We start from the raw sequence: 15,730 nt of genomic DNA, 5'->3' as shown, positions 1-15,730 counted from the left end.
GGTGTTTAGAGTAAGTCAGTATTATAAATATTGCATACTAACTGTATAGGTAAGATAATATGCTAAATATTGTTAATTAACTATAATCTGGTGTTTATAAGAACAATAACATTCTACAACAATTTTAATCAACTGTACAACTGGTGGGTAATTCGAGATAAGATAGTTTCTTGATGAAAGACAGTATTGTATCCTAGGTATTTTGTATTAAATATTCAGCTTGTTGTGATTGAAAACCGTGAAAAAATCATGTTTTTTATATGAGATCAAGAAAAATAGCGGGAAAAAACGTAAGTCCGCAGTTCAGTAATAAAAGCTTGAAATCAAGAACAAAGTGTGAAAAAAAAAACGCGAGTTTGTAGTTGAGTAATAAATGCTTGAAATCAAGAACAAAGTGTGAAAAAAACGTGAGTTTGTAGCTGAGTAATAAATGCTTGAAATCAAGAACAAAGTGTGAAAAAACGTGAGTTTGTATCTGAGTAATAAATGCTTAAAATCAAGCACGTGTCAAAGTGTTGTTTATTGATATTCCAAAAATCATTCCTATTGCTTTCACTCTCACACTTTTCTCATGTTATGGTGTACGATGAAACCATTCAATTTGTGCGAAGGTCAGAAGATTTCAGTAAGTTATCATGGGTTCTAGGTATTTTATACTGAACCTACAGGCTTATAAAGATATGTTTCTCTAATCTAAGTTTAACAATGTCAACATATTTCGTTTCATATAAGAAAAACAGATAATGTTATATCATTCTGGTCAAGTAATTCTTGACAAAATTCATAAAACATATGAAATAGTTGCTTCTACTAAACTGCATCCAAAAGTTTAAATTTGTTCAAGGCCTTGGCCTGGCCTAGTGGTAAATGTGATGAAGTCTGTTGACTAGCTTCCTTACCTCTATTCTATGATTTCAAAATTAGGAACGGCTATGAGGAAAGAGCTCTTGTGCAACTTTACGTGAAAATTCTAAAACAACCAAGAATTGTTTACAAATTTTATTTATAGGATTATGTAAATAGAATGTATAGACTACAGAGAAAACTCTAACGCTCTCAAACATCCAATACAGACATATATTTCTATTAATGCCACTATCAGTTCCGGAACTAGGTCGGCATCGGATGATTTTGAGAGTCTATAAAACTAAAAATTGGGGTTCGTTTCTTGCGGTGGGCTTAGCGCAGATAACCCACTGTCTTGATTTGCGCTTTACATCAAACAAAACACAAACCAATAATGATACTTAAATATTTTTTTCCTCAGATAATTTCATAGTTTTACGTTTTAAATCTATTGCTTTGAAAACTCAAAAGGCACACTAGAGAGTATACAAAACGCAATGCATTAAACTCATAGTACCATGACACATAAAAACATGCTTGGTGTTGATTAAGTAACAGATACAAATGCATAGACATACCAAAGAAAAATTCTGTAATACAGAGAACCCCAAAATCAACTATCAATATTACAAATTACTATGTAGATGTAGCAATATGTAATTTATTAAGAGTTCTATTCGCACTAGTTGTATTAAAATCACCTTTAGTATTTAAACAATGAATAACTGACAAAAGTATTCACGTCTATACCTGTTGCTTACTTAAGTCGTGCAGAATGTAATATAAACTCAAGTTTCACAACATATTCTCAAGAGAGTCAAATTTGTCCGCATCAAGAGCTAAACATGGTAAGTTAATTTGTGATGAAGTTTTATTCTACCAACTGTGTAGAATGTGATATAAACTCAAGTTTCACAACATATTCTCAAGAGAGTCAAATTTGTCCGCATCAAGAGCTAAAACATGGTAAGTTAATTTGTGATGAAGTTTTATTCTACCATTTTTGAAACTTTCATGTATATAAATAATATTAATGAGATTGTTTAATATAGTAAACCACAATACATAAAACGAAATCATGACTTTCTCCTGTCAGTTCGCAAATTGACTGTCACACATCTCACGACTGTTGAAAATGCCGTAGAAATACGAACTGTGGTTTTATTTATCATTTGTTTGTTTATTTGAAGTTAAGCACAAAGCTACACAATGGGCTATCTGTGCTCTGCCCACCACGGGTATCGAAACCCGGTTTCTAGCATTGTAAGTCCGCAGACATACCGCTGTGCCACTGGGGGGCACGAACTGTGGTGATATATAAGTATGAATTAGGTAACTACATATTTATTTGGTTTCTCAAAATAGTTTGAGAGCGTGGGTTTGTTCTTTAATACAGCTCTGTATTTCGGAGCAGGTCAGCCGTGTTCGCATCCCTGCAATACTCAAAATATTCTGTGCATTTTAAGCTGTGGGTGTGTTATAAGAGTGACAGTACATTCCTTCGCTTGGACGGTGGGTGCTGCTGACTGGCTTCATTTCCTCCGTTCAGTAATTCAAAATTAGGAACTGCGGCATGTAGCTTTAGTAGCTTTAACAAAAATAGAACACAAAACGTACAAGTGAAATATGGTTTGAAAATTTATGACCACTGTTTCAATGGCTTAGCGGTAAGTCTGAGGTCTGATAATGCTAAAGTTTCAGAAGAGGTAGCCCATTGTGTAGATTTTTGCTAAATAGCAAACAAACAAGACTTATCAATATATTAGTCTAATTTTTTTAAAGAAAATCTTTATTTCTGTGGTATCTTGAGTAAAACTTTACCTTTTTGTAAAGTTTCAGAAGAGGTAGCCCATTGTGTAGATTTGTGCTTAATAGCGAACAAACAAGACTTATCAATATATTAGTCTAATCTAAAAAAAAATCTTTATTTCTGTGGTATCTTGAGTAAAACTTTACCTTTTTGTTTAACTTGGTTTGCTGGAAATTCAAAGTATCGTTTCAGCTTCTGTAGTTTATCATTATCTATATATAACCATGAAATGTGGAATTTCACAACTGAAGCTGGCGGCCAGTTACCATTATTATTTTCTCATCACTGGTTCTTCAAATTGCAGTGCTCAGCAAATTAGCCTTTATGGATCACTTTTCCAACTCCTGATTGGTTCGGCTGCAGAGTGAAATAGCTAGTTAAGTAAGCTAAGTTTCTATCAAAATAGGTAACCTGAAAAACTGTCTTTCAGTCCCATCTTTAGAATAAAAAAAAGACTAGTTTCTCGTGTCCTCCAATTCACGGTAATATGTAGAGCATGACCAACTACAGACTTATTGAGAACAATGACAGGAAATATTACAAAGGTGTAAATTTTGGATTAGTGTTACTGACGGAAATCTGAAAGACTAAATATCGGTTTAATGAAGCGGTATTAATAACAGCCGAGATGTGAAGGATTATCGCAAGCCAAAATTCACACGTTTTCGTGCAGTTTTTTTGGTACCTTTTGTTAATTGAAATTCTCGTAAAAGTGAAACAATATGTGTAAATAGTCTATTATAGAAAGTACTATATCATAAGTTTTATAAACTAACAAAAGTTTTTAGTTTTATAAAACTAGAGGTTATTAAATTACCGGTCTGAATTTAATAATTACATTTAAAATAAATTAATCACGTCCGTAAAAAATAATGAATCTAGTGATGGTAGAATTAGAAACTGATATGATATGACTAATTTATTTCATTACCAAGAAGCGACATTTACAAAAGTTTGTTTCTTTTAGACCAATACCACATTGGGTTATCTGCTGTGTCTACTGCGGGGGAATCGAACCCCGGATTTTAGCGTTCTAAGTCCCCAAACTTACAGCTGTCTCACAAGGGAACGTTTGCAAATGAGAATAAAGTAGAGATTAACATAACGTTAAGATGATGATATATGTAGAAGGTCCAGAAATAGGAGTAACAAAGTGAAGCACGTGCTGACTATAACGCGTTGCTATTTGTAGCATTTTAAGTATATGCTGTAATTTTACGTACATTTGTGATGGTAACAAGTTAATATTTCGACGGGTTTAAATTATGGTAATTATAGTCATGCAATCTTCATATTCACTAAACAGGTTTTAACTTTTTCACTGCCAAGTGTATTTTTAGAAACGCACAGAAACATATGTTATATATGTCGTTTGTTACTTGTCATATCAACACAAAACCTTTATTTTTTTCGAGAACTGCCAGAAATATTTCACAGATTGTTAACATTCTCAGATTGTGAGTAGTATTAAGAAGAATGATTATTTGTACAAATTAATATGCAACATTTATAATTTTTAAAATTAATTATAAAATTATTGATTTCACTTCTAACCCATTCATCAAAACATTTACTCTTCGACGCTAAAATAAAAAAGGTTATATATTGTGCTCAATATACGTGCCCAGGGCGGTGTACTCGTTAAAGATTTCACTGTTCAAATATTACTGCTTATTTGTCTTTGTAGACTGGTACTTCATCGTTATTCTGCTCCTGAAGTTTTGCTGCTTTAATACTGACATCAATAACTTTAGAAGGGTCAGAGTAGTGGGTCACTTTCGTTGCTCTTAGCTCGTGTTCCTTAATGTCGGTAAGTGCTGCGCTATACACTGGGTTAGGTACATAAGATGGTGTCTGTTTATTTTTGACCACATTTACCCGAGAAAGCTTTGGAATAATAGCAGAGATTGATACAGGAGGATATACAACCCTGTAGGCTTTGGGCACTGGAACAGAAACAGATGAATCCTTAAGGACAACAATGGTTCGATTTTTAGGCACAGTGAGAGAAACTGTCGTAGGTTTCTGTCCTGGTTGTTGTTGGTTTGGAAGTAACTCTTTCTGGAAATTAGATACTAGTCGAGAAAATGGATATTTTGGTGAATACTGAAATTGGCGATAAATAGGCAGATGGTCGACTTTGTGAAGCTGGATCTTGATTGTGTCCGGGATCAGTTTGTCCTGAACACCGACAGGGTGCTCTTCTGCTTTAATCGTGACATCAGCAGGATTCTGATTAGCTGTGCCAGGTTCGTTGGTTTTGACCTTAGCACGGAATCCGTCGCTGTCAGCTACGTATTCGACTTGGCGATATACTCCTAAAGCATCTTTGTAACTGTAAGCTCCAATCTTAGAGCCATCAATGTTTCCAGTTTCTTTTCTTTCCTGACTGTTGCCGTTGTCATCGTTAATTTGATAACCAAACTCATAAGGTTGAACTTGTTCCTATTTTGCAAATGAATAAATAAAAAACAGAAGAGAATTAAAGAAAAAACTGTGAGAAAATGTCTACATTATCTATCAACTTTAGTTTTTAAGACACAAACATAAAATAAAAAACATTTAAGAATACTATACAATCTGCTTCTTTTCTTTATTTTGAGGGCAGAGATCGAATTAAGCGTTCCTTATTATTTTGTAAGATAAAACATGACCTTTATTTCCTCAGCATTATCTGTGTTAGCATTGGACATATGTTATCATTTTACAACTTTTTTCTTGTACTAAAATACTTATTTCTTCAATTTCTAAGAAGAAAATCAAGGCAATGTTTGTTAAGAAAATAATTATGATAAATATCACAAGTTACACTTGAATGGCTGCTGATATTAAGGTAAAAAAAAACAGTTAAAGTTCTAATTTGAATTAGTTATATATATACGTTCGACTTTGCTTTTGAGATTTCAAGTTGCTACCATCATTCAGTGCCTGAAGCATAACTTGTTAGTTAGCGAGAGGAAAAGTTTGTACAGATGAATTACAGAGCCGCGACCCCATAAGAGAACACTTGAAGCAGGGTCTGCTTTGCTCTGCTGCTATATTGAAGCATTTCCGTGATGTATTTCACAGAAATCTTTCCAAAAGCGTGGGAATAAATATTTATATCAAACATGTGTCACAAAAACTTGATATCGCCCTTAATTTCTAGAATGCCGATCAATGTTCTACACTAATTAAAAAAAAAAAACTAACATGAAAATAGCTTAATGAACTCATTAAAGTCACGAGCCCCTACCTCGTAGCCGAAAGACAGGGCGTCACCGTAGCTACCACGAATATCATACGCCATATCCATCAGGATCAACACTATCCAACACTGTAAACAGAACAACAACAAAGATGAGACTGAACACTTAACAACAATGAGCGGATTATATTCCTAATTGTTTTATTAACAATATTTTAATAACATGGTTTTTAAGACCCAGAAAAAACGCCACAACTTAAAACTTACCCTATCAATATTCAGAAAAGATAAATCATGGTTTCATTCTTACGGAACTTGTATATTCAAAAGTACCCAAAATAAGACGGATTAACCACAGGGTGAACAGAAAATCATGATCCTCGTTTAAATAGTCGACTATAAATTTATAACTTGAATCTTATCACTTGTTTAATTATTGTTAAGCGAAAGGCTTACATAATGGAATAGCTATGATGTGCACACCGCGAAGATCAAACTCCAAATTTTAGCGCTCAATGCCCTGACATCTGGGCGCGTTGACTGTCACAGTAAATAATTCTAATTACAGATACCTTATACTTATGTAAAAAACGTCACAATTCCTCTAAACATGTACGTGATGAATACCGAGATAACTTGAAACTTTTTTATGTTAGTGTTTCACATGAATTTGTACTTTATCTCTGTATCAGCTCGGCCATATATTATAAATATTTATAAAAAGTATAGACATATTTTTGCTAGTTTAACACTTTGTACAGCGATTCTAAAAGCTCTCTTCATTTTTAAAGATAATTCAAGGAAACTACGTTCAGCACCCAGTGGCACAGTGTCTGCGGACTTTCACCGCTAGAAACCGGGTTTCAATACCCGTGGTGGGCAGAGCACAGATAGCTCATTGTGTTACTTTGTGCTTAACTTAAAACAGAGCAAACTACGTTGATAGTTGTTTGTACTCAGTTGAAATGTTTGATCCTGATGTTATTCAGGTATCCAATAACAATAGAACGAAACTTGATGATGAGCTGCTTTAAGAAAATATTTGATTTAAAATTTTCTACGAATCTTTAAAACGTGTGATAATAAATGACCTAAAATATAATGCATTTGCTTTGTATTATAGCACTTTATCATTGTGCTATTTCGAATACAGTTTCTACATGAAAGGTACGCCTCTTTCTTGAAAATTACATTTTTTGGGCTCGATCGATGTATTTGACAGTGCCCGAGGCCTCACAGATTACTTTACTCTAATCCTGCTTAAAAGAGTTTCAATTTGAGGGTAGGATCGTAGAGATCCTGATGAGTAATAAAATTGAATCGGGTATACGCGTGCCTCACGCTTGGTATTGCTGGTGCACAAAAATATAGCCGATATAAGGGGGGGGGAAGGCTCATAGATTATTTACCCTAACCCTGTCTAAAAGAATTTCAAGTGCGGCGGCTATTGAGGATTCCCTGTTATTTAAATTTCGAACTGTGTGATTGAGGTTAGATGGCGCTACAAATAGTCTTATAAATTAAATGGTCCTAATTTTGCTAAACGAATCTATAAGAAAAAATGCCAAATACAACACAGATTAGTATGTCATTACAAGGCACCTCAACAATAGCATCTAATCCAACAAAGATTTATACATAACATATATGAGACGATTTCAGTAACAACCACAGCCTTCTATTGGCATTATATTTTGCAAATAATTTAATACGTATAATTTATTCTTTTATCGTTAAAAACTCTGGTCAAAAATTCATTTCTTCATCATGCTTAAAGAGATGGATATTAGATAATATTTAAACGCTGGAATGTTATTCTTAAATTCTTAATGGATTTTTACCGCTCACAAAGTGACATTATAACACACATTACATTTAATCTTAAAATTTGAACTCATGTTCTGATGAAAGTTTGAACCCACATACTCAAATTTTATTGGTTTATTTCTCTATTTTATTCGCTTCGTAAAACACACGAATCTTTCTAGGACTTAGAAGGAGACAACAAAAATTTAAGGCGTATTTCCAAGATAGAAAAATACCGCTTAATGATTCACGACTGACACTAATTATCCTACTTGGATTGATTTAGTTTTAGTTTTGTTTTTCTAGGACCAAAAGTTTATCAGAAATACTTCCTGGTTTTCTGCACATGACTAGCAAGTGCTCACATGACCGCAAACCTTAAAACCAGTGAACCAGCTTAAGATATGTATATATAGTGCCCTCACACGGAATTTGTATTAAATATTAATAACCATGACACTCAAACGTGAATAACAACTAGTGCAAGTCAGAAATAAAGAATTTCAGTCAACATTCTTCCCTCAAACACATATTCTACAAAAAAAAAATATAACTCAAGTTAATGACTTTGCTGATTAACACTTCTCTTACTCAATCTTGAATTTCTTTGTTAATTCTTTCTTTAAACATAATAATTAATTACACTGACTTCCCACATGGATTTTAAAAATATTATAGTATAATTTTGAATTTTATTAGTGAAATTCCACAACTCCGGAGAAGGCATTCAAATTTAGTAATAATAATTATAACATGCATTTGGTTTGTTTTGTTTGAATTTCACGCAAAGCTACACGAGGTCTATCTGCGCTAGCCGTGCCTAATTAAGCAGTGAAAAGGAAGTCATCACCACCCACCGCCAAATCTTGGGCTATTCTTTTACCAACGAATAGTGGGATTGACCATCACGTTATATCGCCCCCATGGCTGAAAGGGCGAACATGTTTTGTAGGATGGGGATTCGAACTCGCGACCCACATATTGTAACTCGAGCGCCCTAACCACCTGACCATGCCGGACCAGTAATATACGATCTATCATGAAAGGGATAGACATAGTTGCGGATACTTTTTGTGCCTACAACTTAAAAATATATATATAACATTTATCTATCCAAAAATCACGCTATATTTCAAAATGCAAACGAATGTGGTGAAAATATCATAAATACCCAGTAGTTAAGGAGAGTAACAATATTCAAGAAACTGATACGTTCTTTTATGACTCTTAATTAGGTGTTTCAAAAGTCAAAACGACGAAGTAGATATAAAAGTCTTAGATTCCCTGACGGATTCACCCTGTTAACATATTAATTCAAGTTGTGTATCCGCATGCTCCTTCACAATTTTGAACCTAGCAGACCAAACGTGGGCAGACGGATTCGGGGTGGCCCGGGGGTGTTCTTATCTTTACGGCATAGCCTCTAAAGCAAGGGAGGGAGGAGGTGAACTAAAATACGCCTGGAGGACCACCTAGTCTTAAAGTAAATTTTCATGTTCGCTGAACCAGAATCTGGCATCGAATTTTGTGTTCCTGGCCTTCCTTGCGACTTCGGAGGCGCTATGCTTGAAATTGTGTTCATACCCCTACGTGCTCAGGTACCACGGGCGAGTGTCCAAACAAGACTTGTTTTCGGAGACGGACCTCCATCCCCATTGTGGTAACTATAGAAGCAACTAGGTATAATGGGGAAGCTTAACCAGTACACTGGAGCCTCTATTTGCCTAGCTTACAGTTATTAGGGTTAAAGCGAAAGTGATGTAAAATTATAGTAAACGACAACAAATGCGTTTCAGTTTTTATTATTTTTGTACGATAAATAGAGAGGATCTTTATATAAAAAAGAGAGAGAGATAGTAGTGGATGTAAATAATATGACATTATTAGAATATACCTGAAAACGTTTGTCTTCAAATCTTACAAGAGGGGTGGCATGTAAGCCTACCGTATGTATCTTACTCTCTTAGTTGAAATACGTTTTTAGCAGCAGAATTATCTAAATTACAGCAAAAATAATATAACACTTTAAAACTGTTTATGCGAGTGTTAAGAATAGAAGCATATATGCATTTGAAATAATAAAAACATTTGGGCAAGTTTTGTGAGTATAAATGATATGATCAAGAATGATCAAATTAAAGTATATAACCATAAGGTAAGGTTAATTTTCAAGTTTAGGGATTTAAGATCAATCTCGTACCTATACCTTCTCAGGACTTTATCTTGAAAACAGTGATTACTCTTTATAATCAGACTTATGGGTTTACTTTGATGTTGTTACATAACTCTGAGATTAATGTAACAGTAATCTAACATTAATCTGACTACTTGTCATTGCCAGTTTTCTTCACCTGTCATCGCTAGTCTTCTTCTTTTTCTATTTAACTTCATCATTTTATATCTAGCAAGTAATTTATAAACTTCGAGTTTTTATAAACCTCAAAAGTGTTTTTTGAGTATTTGTTTTTAATCGATACAAGATCGATCATACTATGAAACAGTTCTATGTAACGATTGCGGTACACAACTTTCCAGTGGTGTTTGTTTATTTGTTTTGAATTTCACGCAAAGCTACACGAGGGCTATCTGCGCTAGCCGTCTCTAATTTAGCAGTGTAAGATTAGAGGGAAGGCAGCTAGTCATCGCCACCCACCGCCAACTCTTGGGCTACTCTTTTACCAACGAATAGTGGGATTGACCGTCACATTATAACGCCCCCACGGCTGAAAGGGCGAGCATGTTTGGTGGGACGGGGATTCGAACCCGCTACCCGCAGACCTATTACATTTGTTGTAAGATAATTTGTGACATGGACCTGACTATAAAGAATAATAACAATAAAATATTATAACAGCTCTTTAGTTATTCTAAAGACGAAAGACTTTCGAAACGTCGTCCTCTACACTTGTGTTTTTTCTACAACAGGCAGTTGCCGCCTGTTCCAGATTACTTAACAATAAAATACCAATTTAGAATTCTACCATAAAAAAATTAGAGCTTAACCTTCGAATATCTGTTGAGCGTTTAAGAAGATCTATCTCTGAACACGAGAGGGAGAGAAAATGTTAAATTAAACTAATTAAAGGATATTAGAGGATTTTATTTGAAAACAGAGAAAAATGTTATGTTTATTTATTACTCAAAACAACTTATAATATTTTATTTCTAAATTTCCTTGAATGGCGAGGTGTATTTGGTAACAATTTAAATATATCTTTTACTGTGAAGTGTTAAATTGAGTGTTAAAGTAAAAAGTTAAAAATGTCCTCCGGTGGGTCAGCAGTAAGTTTACGCACTCAATACTAACATCCGGGGCTTGATTCTTCACGGTGGACAAAGCGCGGGTAGTTCATTGTGTAGCTTTGCGCTAAAAAATAAACAAACTAAAAAAGATCTCAAAATCTAGGCATAATGTACAGTAATTTCATATAGCTAAAGAACGGGAACTTAACAAGTAATTGTAAGCTGTTTTAGCAAGAATAAAGTGACTGTAGATATCACAGATGGACCTGAGACTATCCCATTCATCCAGCGGGATTATAGCTACGTCTTAAATATCACACACGCACGCACAACAACACGTGTGTTATATTTCGAAAGATATTTTAATATTAATTAACAAGTCTTGCAAAATAAATAATTATTGCTAATTAATTTTTGAAACATGCGATGCAATACTGATTGAAATGACTAATGAAATGACTTCGGAATTGACTGTTTATAAACTACTGAATATTTTGTGTTTTTTTGCACTGGTTTTTGTGTTCAAATTTAAATAGTAACCAAAGTTTTTTTTTAGTTTCGATGTGTATATTTGTGTAACTATAGATTAGAAGGAAGGCGGCAAATCAGAAACACCTATCGCCAGCTCTTGGGCTACTCTTATCGAATAGGGAGGTTTTACGCGCCCATCTCAAAATGCAGCGCAAGAATTTTTTTTTTTGAATCAACTGGACGCTAACCATAAATCTCAGATCGCTAGTCCTGCGCTCTAATCACGAGATCACGCCCAGCAAATATAGAAAGATAATATTAAAAGCCCCCCAGTGGCACAGCAATATGTCTGAGGACTTACAACGCTAAAAACCGGGTTTCGATACCCATGGTGGGCAGAGTACAGATAGCCCATTTTGTAGCTTTGTGCTTAACTTCAAACAAATAAACAAACAAACAAACAAAGAATATTAAAATAATAAAGTTCCAACTTAATAAACATTTAAATAACAAGTGGCTCTTTTCTTGTAAGTAGTTTGTGACTTATTTACGATATAACAAACTCAAACTACCTACCTCCAATTTCATGCTCTTGTTTCTTGCCAGTCGTTTCAAATCACTAGTAAAAGATCAATATAGATAAAACTTAGAGCCACTGATATAAACTATACACTTGAGTCAGCTTCTTAACATGCTGCACGGAAAAAAGCTGAAGAGTGAATGAGGACACCATTCGGAAGAACCAGTTGAATATCCTCAAGAGTTACGCTTACAGTAGGTAGGTGGCGTAATAAGTGGTTGTTGGTGTTTTTTGTTTTTTTTAGTTCAAAGCTATACATTGGGCTGTTTGCGCTCTGTAAACTGCGGGGAATTAAACCCTGGATTTTAGTATTGTAAGTCTGGAAATTTAACGCTGACAAGCAGGGGGAAGACACATAATAAGTGGGTAAGAAGACCTCCGAAATGTGTCGGTTGTATTTAGTTTGCCTGGGAGCAATTTAAGAAGTAAAGAAAAGAAAAAAAGAGGGCCTTTCAAAATGAGCGTTTAGATATAGCAAGTAACAATACCACATTTAAATATAGCAAGTAACAACTCTTGTTGAAAAAGAATGATACTCCCTATAAAATAAAATAGTTTAGAACGTTTCGTGAACTGGTTACAACTTACAATGCATTGTGTTAGTTATAAACTTATATCGGTCAAATTTAAATTTAAACTATGACCTATATGCTATGAAATTATAGTAATAAGACATAAGACTGGAACCAATAAAGCTGGCTGTTCGCAGACATACCAACCTCTCTAGTAGTTGAGCGATCTTTTCCTTCAATTAGTCTGCTCTTTAGTGTGTCAAGTTTTGTATTTGTTCTCAAAAAAGTCACGAACTTCTGAACTATTCACGACTCTTATATCTTATATATTGGTTACAATAACTTGCTTCTAGAAGTCACTGTTACCCCCAAATCGCTTTTCTTGTTCCCTAAAAGATAGAAACTGTATAAAAAACAACAACATACATCAGCAATATGGCCTCACACCGTTTTGATATGGTTGGCATACTATTAATGACATTAACTTCATTGAATACGTAGATTGGACAATAATATGTCAATGATTGATATTTAAGATATTCAGAAATTATATAAGCTAGGCGTGTTTAGTGGCTTGAGTGCAGGGCTGCAGATTGGAAGGTCGAAGGTTCGAGGTACGACATGCTGCTGAACACGTTCAACTCTTTGACCTGTGAAGGTATTATAACTGTAACACTCTATCACTATTCGGAAGGTTCTGATGGCTGGTGGCTCTCCCTCTGGTTAGCAATGCTAAATTAAGGATTGTTATGCCAGATGTCAAAACTCTAGGTGGTCTCTTGTTCTGCGTTTTTAGTCTGAATAAACAGACTAAACTACAAACTACAAAACTACAAAATTTAAACACAGAAGTGTCGTACTTTTAACAGAATAAAGGATCGTTGTAGAAAATTAATGTTTCCTTGTACGACATGTAAAGCGAATGCAATAGTCATTTAACAGGTACTCTTTGAAATGTGATTTTCTGAAAGCACTACTCGAAACATCATGTTTTCTAAGTGCTGTCGCCAACATAAATATTCTTCACCCACATTTGGTTTTTGAACTAGTATTTGCCACAGTACTTGAAAATCCATCGTGGCTAACAAAACATACATGTAAAGTATAATGTAAATAACGTATAATATTTGTAGAATGGACGGCAACTGCCTGTTGTAGAGACACAAGTGTGAAGAACAACGTTTCGAAAGTCTTCCGCCTTTCGTCTTCAGGTCAGTGTGTGTAAGGTGAAGACGAAAGGCGGGAAGACTTTCGAAACGTCGTCCTTCACACCTGTGTCTCTACAACAAGCAGTTGCCGTCCATTCTACAAAGTTTCATCATGAATACTTTGCCTAAATAATCTATCAAAGAAAACGTTTGATATATAATAATATCTTGATTTAAAGATATATTCAATAGTACGACGACGATTGTATACATTTTTTTAATTACTGGGCCAAAGATAACTTACAGATAACAATATTCTAATGCTTACATAAGTAAATCTTACGATGTTTAATCATTTAATGTCATTATATTAGAGAATACTTATGTCCTACAAATTACAATATCTTCAAATCGTTAACGTATTATAAGTAAACAGACTGAAATATTTGTTGTTTCTTTCACTTTAAACTTCTTTAGAAACTGTCAATTCCTTATACAAAAATACTTTGGGTGTCCAAAGACCGGCATTTTAAAAAATAATATACTGCACATTTTACTACAGCTAAAGCAAATAAAAGTTATCATGATTTGAATTTTCGTGAAGACTAAATTTCTATCTTATAAATGGTTTTCAATTCAGCTATTATTTGATAACTATGTTTATTATGATCGTAAGACGAAAACACTAGAATACAGTAAAGAAGAACAATTTTTACATATTTGACTTTTATTCCCGAAAGTTAATATAATCAATGATAAGGTTATGTCAATACTCACCATAAATCAGTACGGGGTTAATTTTGAATTACAAGTGGGGTAACTCTTCATTTTTTGGAAGCTGGTGTCGAGTTCCGTTATTTTGTTTTGTATTACTTGGCAGTTCAGTTTGTGGGGCCAGGCCCTGACAAGGGTGAGTACCTGTGCTTCTTTACCTCCTAAAGAAACACAAGATCCAACAAAGACGACAAAAAATTAGAATTTTAGTCTCATGCTTGTTATTACAAGATACATGTTTACAAAATAAGTAATGAAGAATTTCATCATTGAACGTAGTGAGTGTTCCAAATTCTAAATTGTTTCTGGTGGAACAACGGTAAGTTTACAGACTTACAACGCTCAAATCCGGGGTTTGATTCTCTCGCGGTGGACACAGCAAATGTGGCTTTTTTTCTGAAACAACCAAACAACTAACAAAAGACTAAATTATGTACTAAATAAATATTTTTCATTATTGTACATTTTAAAGAACTAGAGGAACAAAATCGTAACTTATTTAATTATACACGGCAAAAAAGAAAAGAAAAAAAAACGTTCATAGGTTTCCACTAGGACAGTGATTCTCAAACGTTTCAGACTCACGTACCTCTTTTTTGTTTAATTGTTTAAAATTACAAACCCAGGCCTAATTTAAAAAAAGATAAAACCTAGTAACAAAAATTCACATTTTTAAAACTTATCCATTAATGAGGAGGATGTGATTATTTTTTCTGGCACGATTGAAGAATATATGGTACCATTTATGTCAATGTTAAGGGAAGAAAATACTGGCGAGTCTATGCAGGTAGAGGATGAGCCTATAAGTGAGGAGAGTAGCATGTATATGTACGTGGAAAGCTCATATTGGGGTGTCACCGACATTAGCTCCATGTTCCACCAGTGGTACGTCTACCACAGTTTGAGAATCCCTGTACTAGGAGGATTAATTTTTAATTCAATGGTACGATAATTTAGAGTAAATACTACTTTATTACACAGGTAAGAAGAGAATTACTTTGATGTCTGCTTCATATTGGAAGACTTTAAGTTTTGGTTACGTGACAATTAGATATATTCTTGGCCCGGCATGGCCAGGTGGTTAAGGCACTCGACTCGCAATCTGAGGGTCGCGGGTTCGAATCCCCGTCCCACCAAACATGCTCGCCCTTTCAGCCGTGAGGCGTTATAATGTGACGGTCAATCCCACTATTCGTCGGTAAAAGAGTAGCCCAAGAGTTGGCGGTGGGTGGTGATGACTAGCTGCCTTCCCTTTAGTCTTACACTGCTAAATTAGGGGATGGTTGGCGTCAGGAAGGGCATCCGGCCGTATAAACCCTGTCAACACCAAAAAAAAATAGCGACCCCGTATAG

At 34.6% G+C, this 15,730-nt stretch overlaps 1 protein-coding gene across 1 annotated transcript in view; it reads left to right on the top strand.

Annotated features, from left to right (window-relative positions):
- Positions 1-6,808: 6,808 nt before the first annotated feature.
- LOC106467035 (cuticle protein 10.9-like) overlaps positions 6,809-15,730 on the top strand; it is a 27,649-nt gene continuing 18,727 nt past the window's right edge. Inside the window, exon 1 of the mRNA XM_013927347.1 lies at positions 6,809-6,832. Coding sequence (XP_013782801.1) covers positions 6,809-6,832 — 24 coding nt within the window. The remainder of the gene's footprint in view (positions 6,833-15,730) is intronic.

Source organism: Limulus polyphemus, unplaced genomic scaffold, assembly GCF_000517525.1.
Source record: "Limulus polyphemus unplaced genomic scaffold, Limulus_polyphemus-2.1.2 Scaffold77, whole genome shotgun sequence".
In the NCBI taxonomy this organism is placed as follows: Eukaryota; Metazoa; Arthropoda; class Merostomata; order Xiphosura; family Limulidae; genus Limulus; species Limulus polyphemus.
This window is presented reverse-complemented; position numbering and strand designations above follow the sequence as displayed.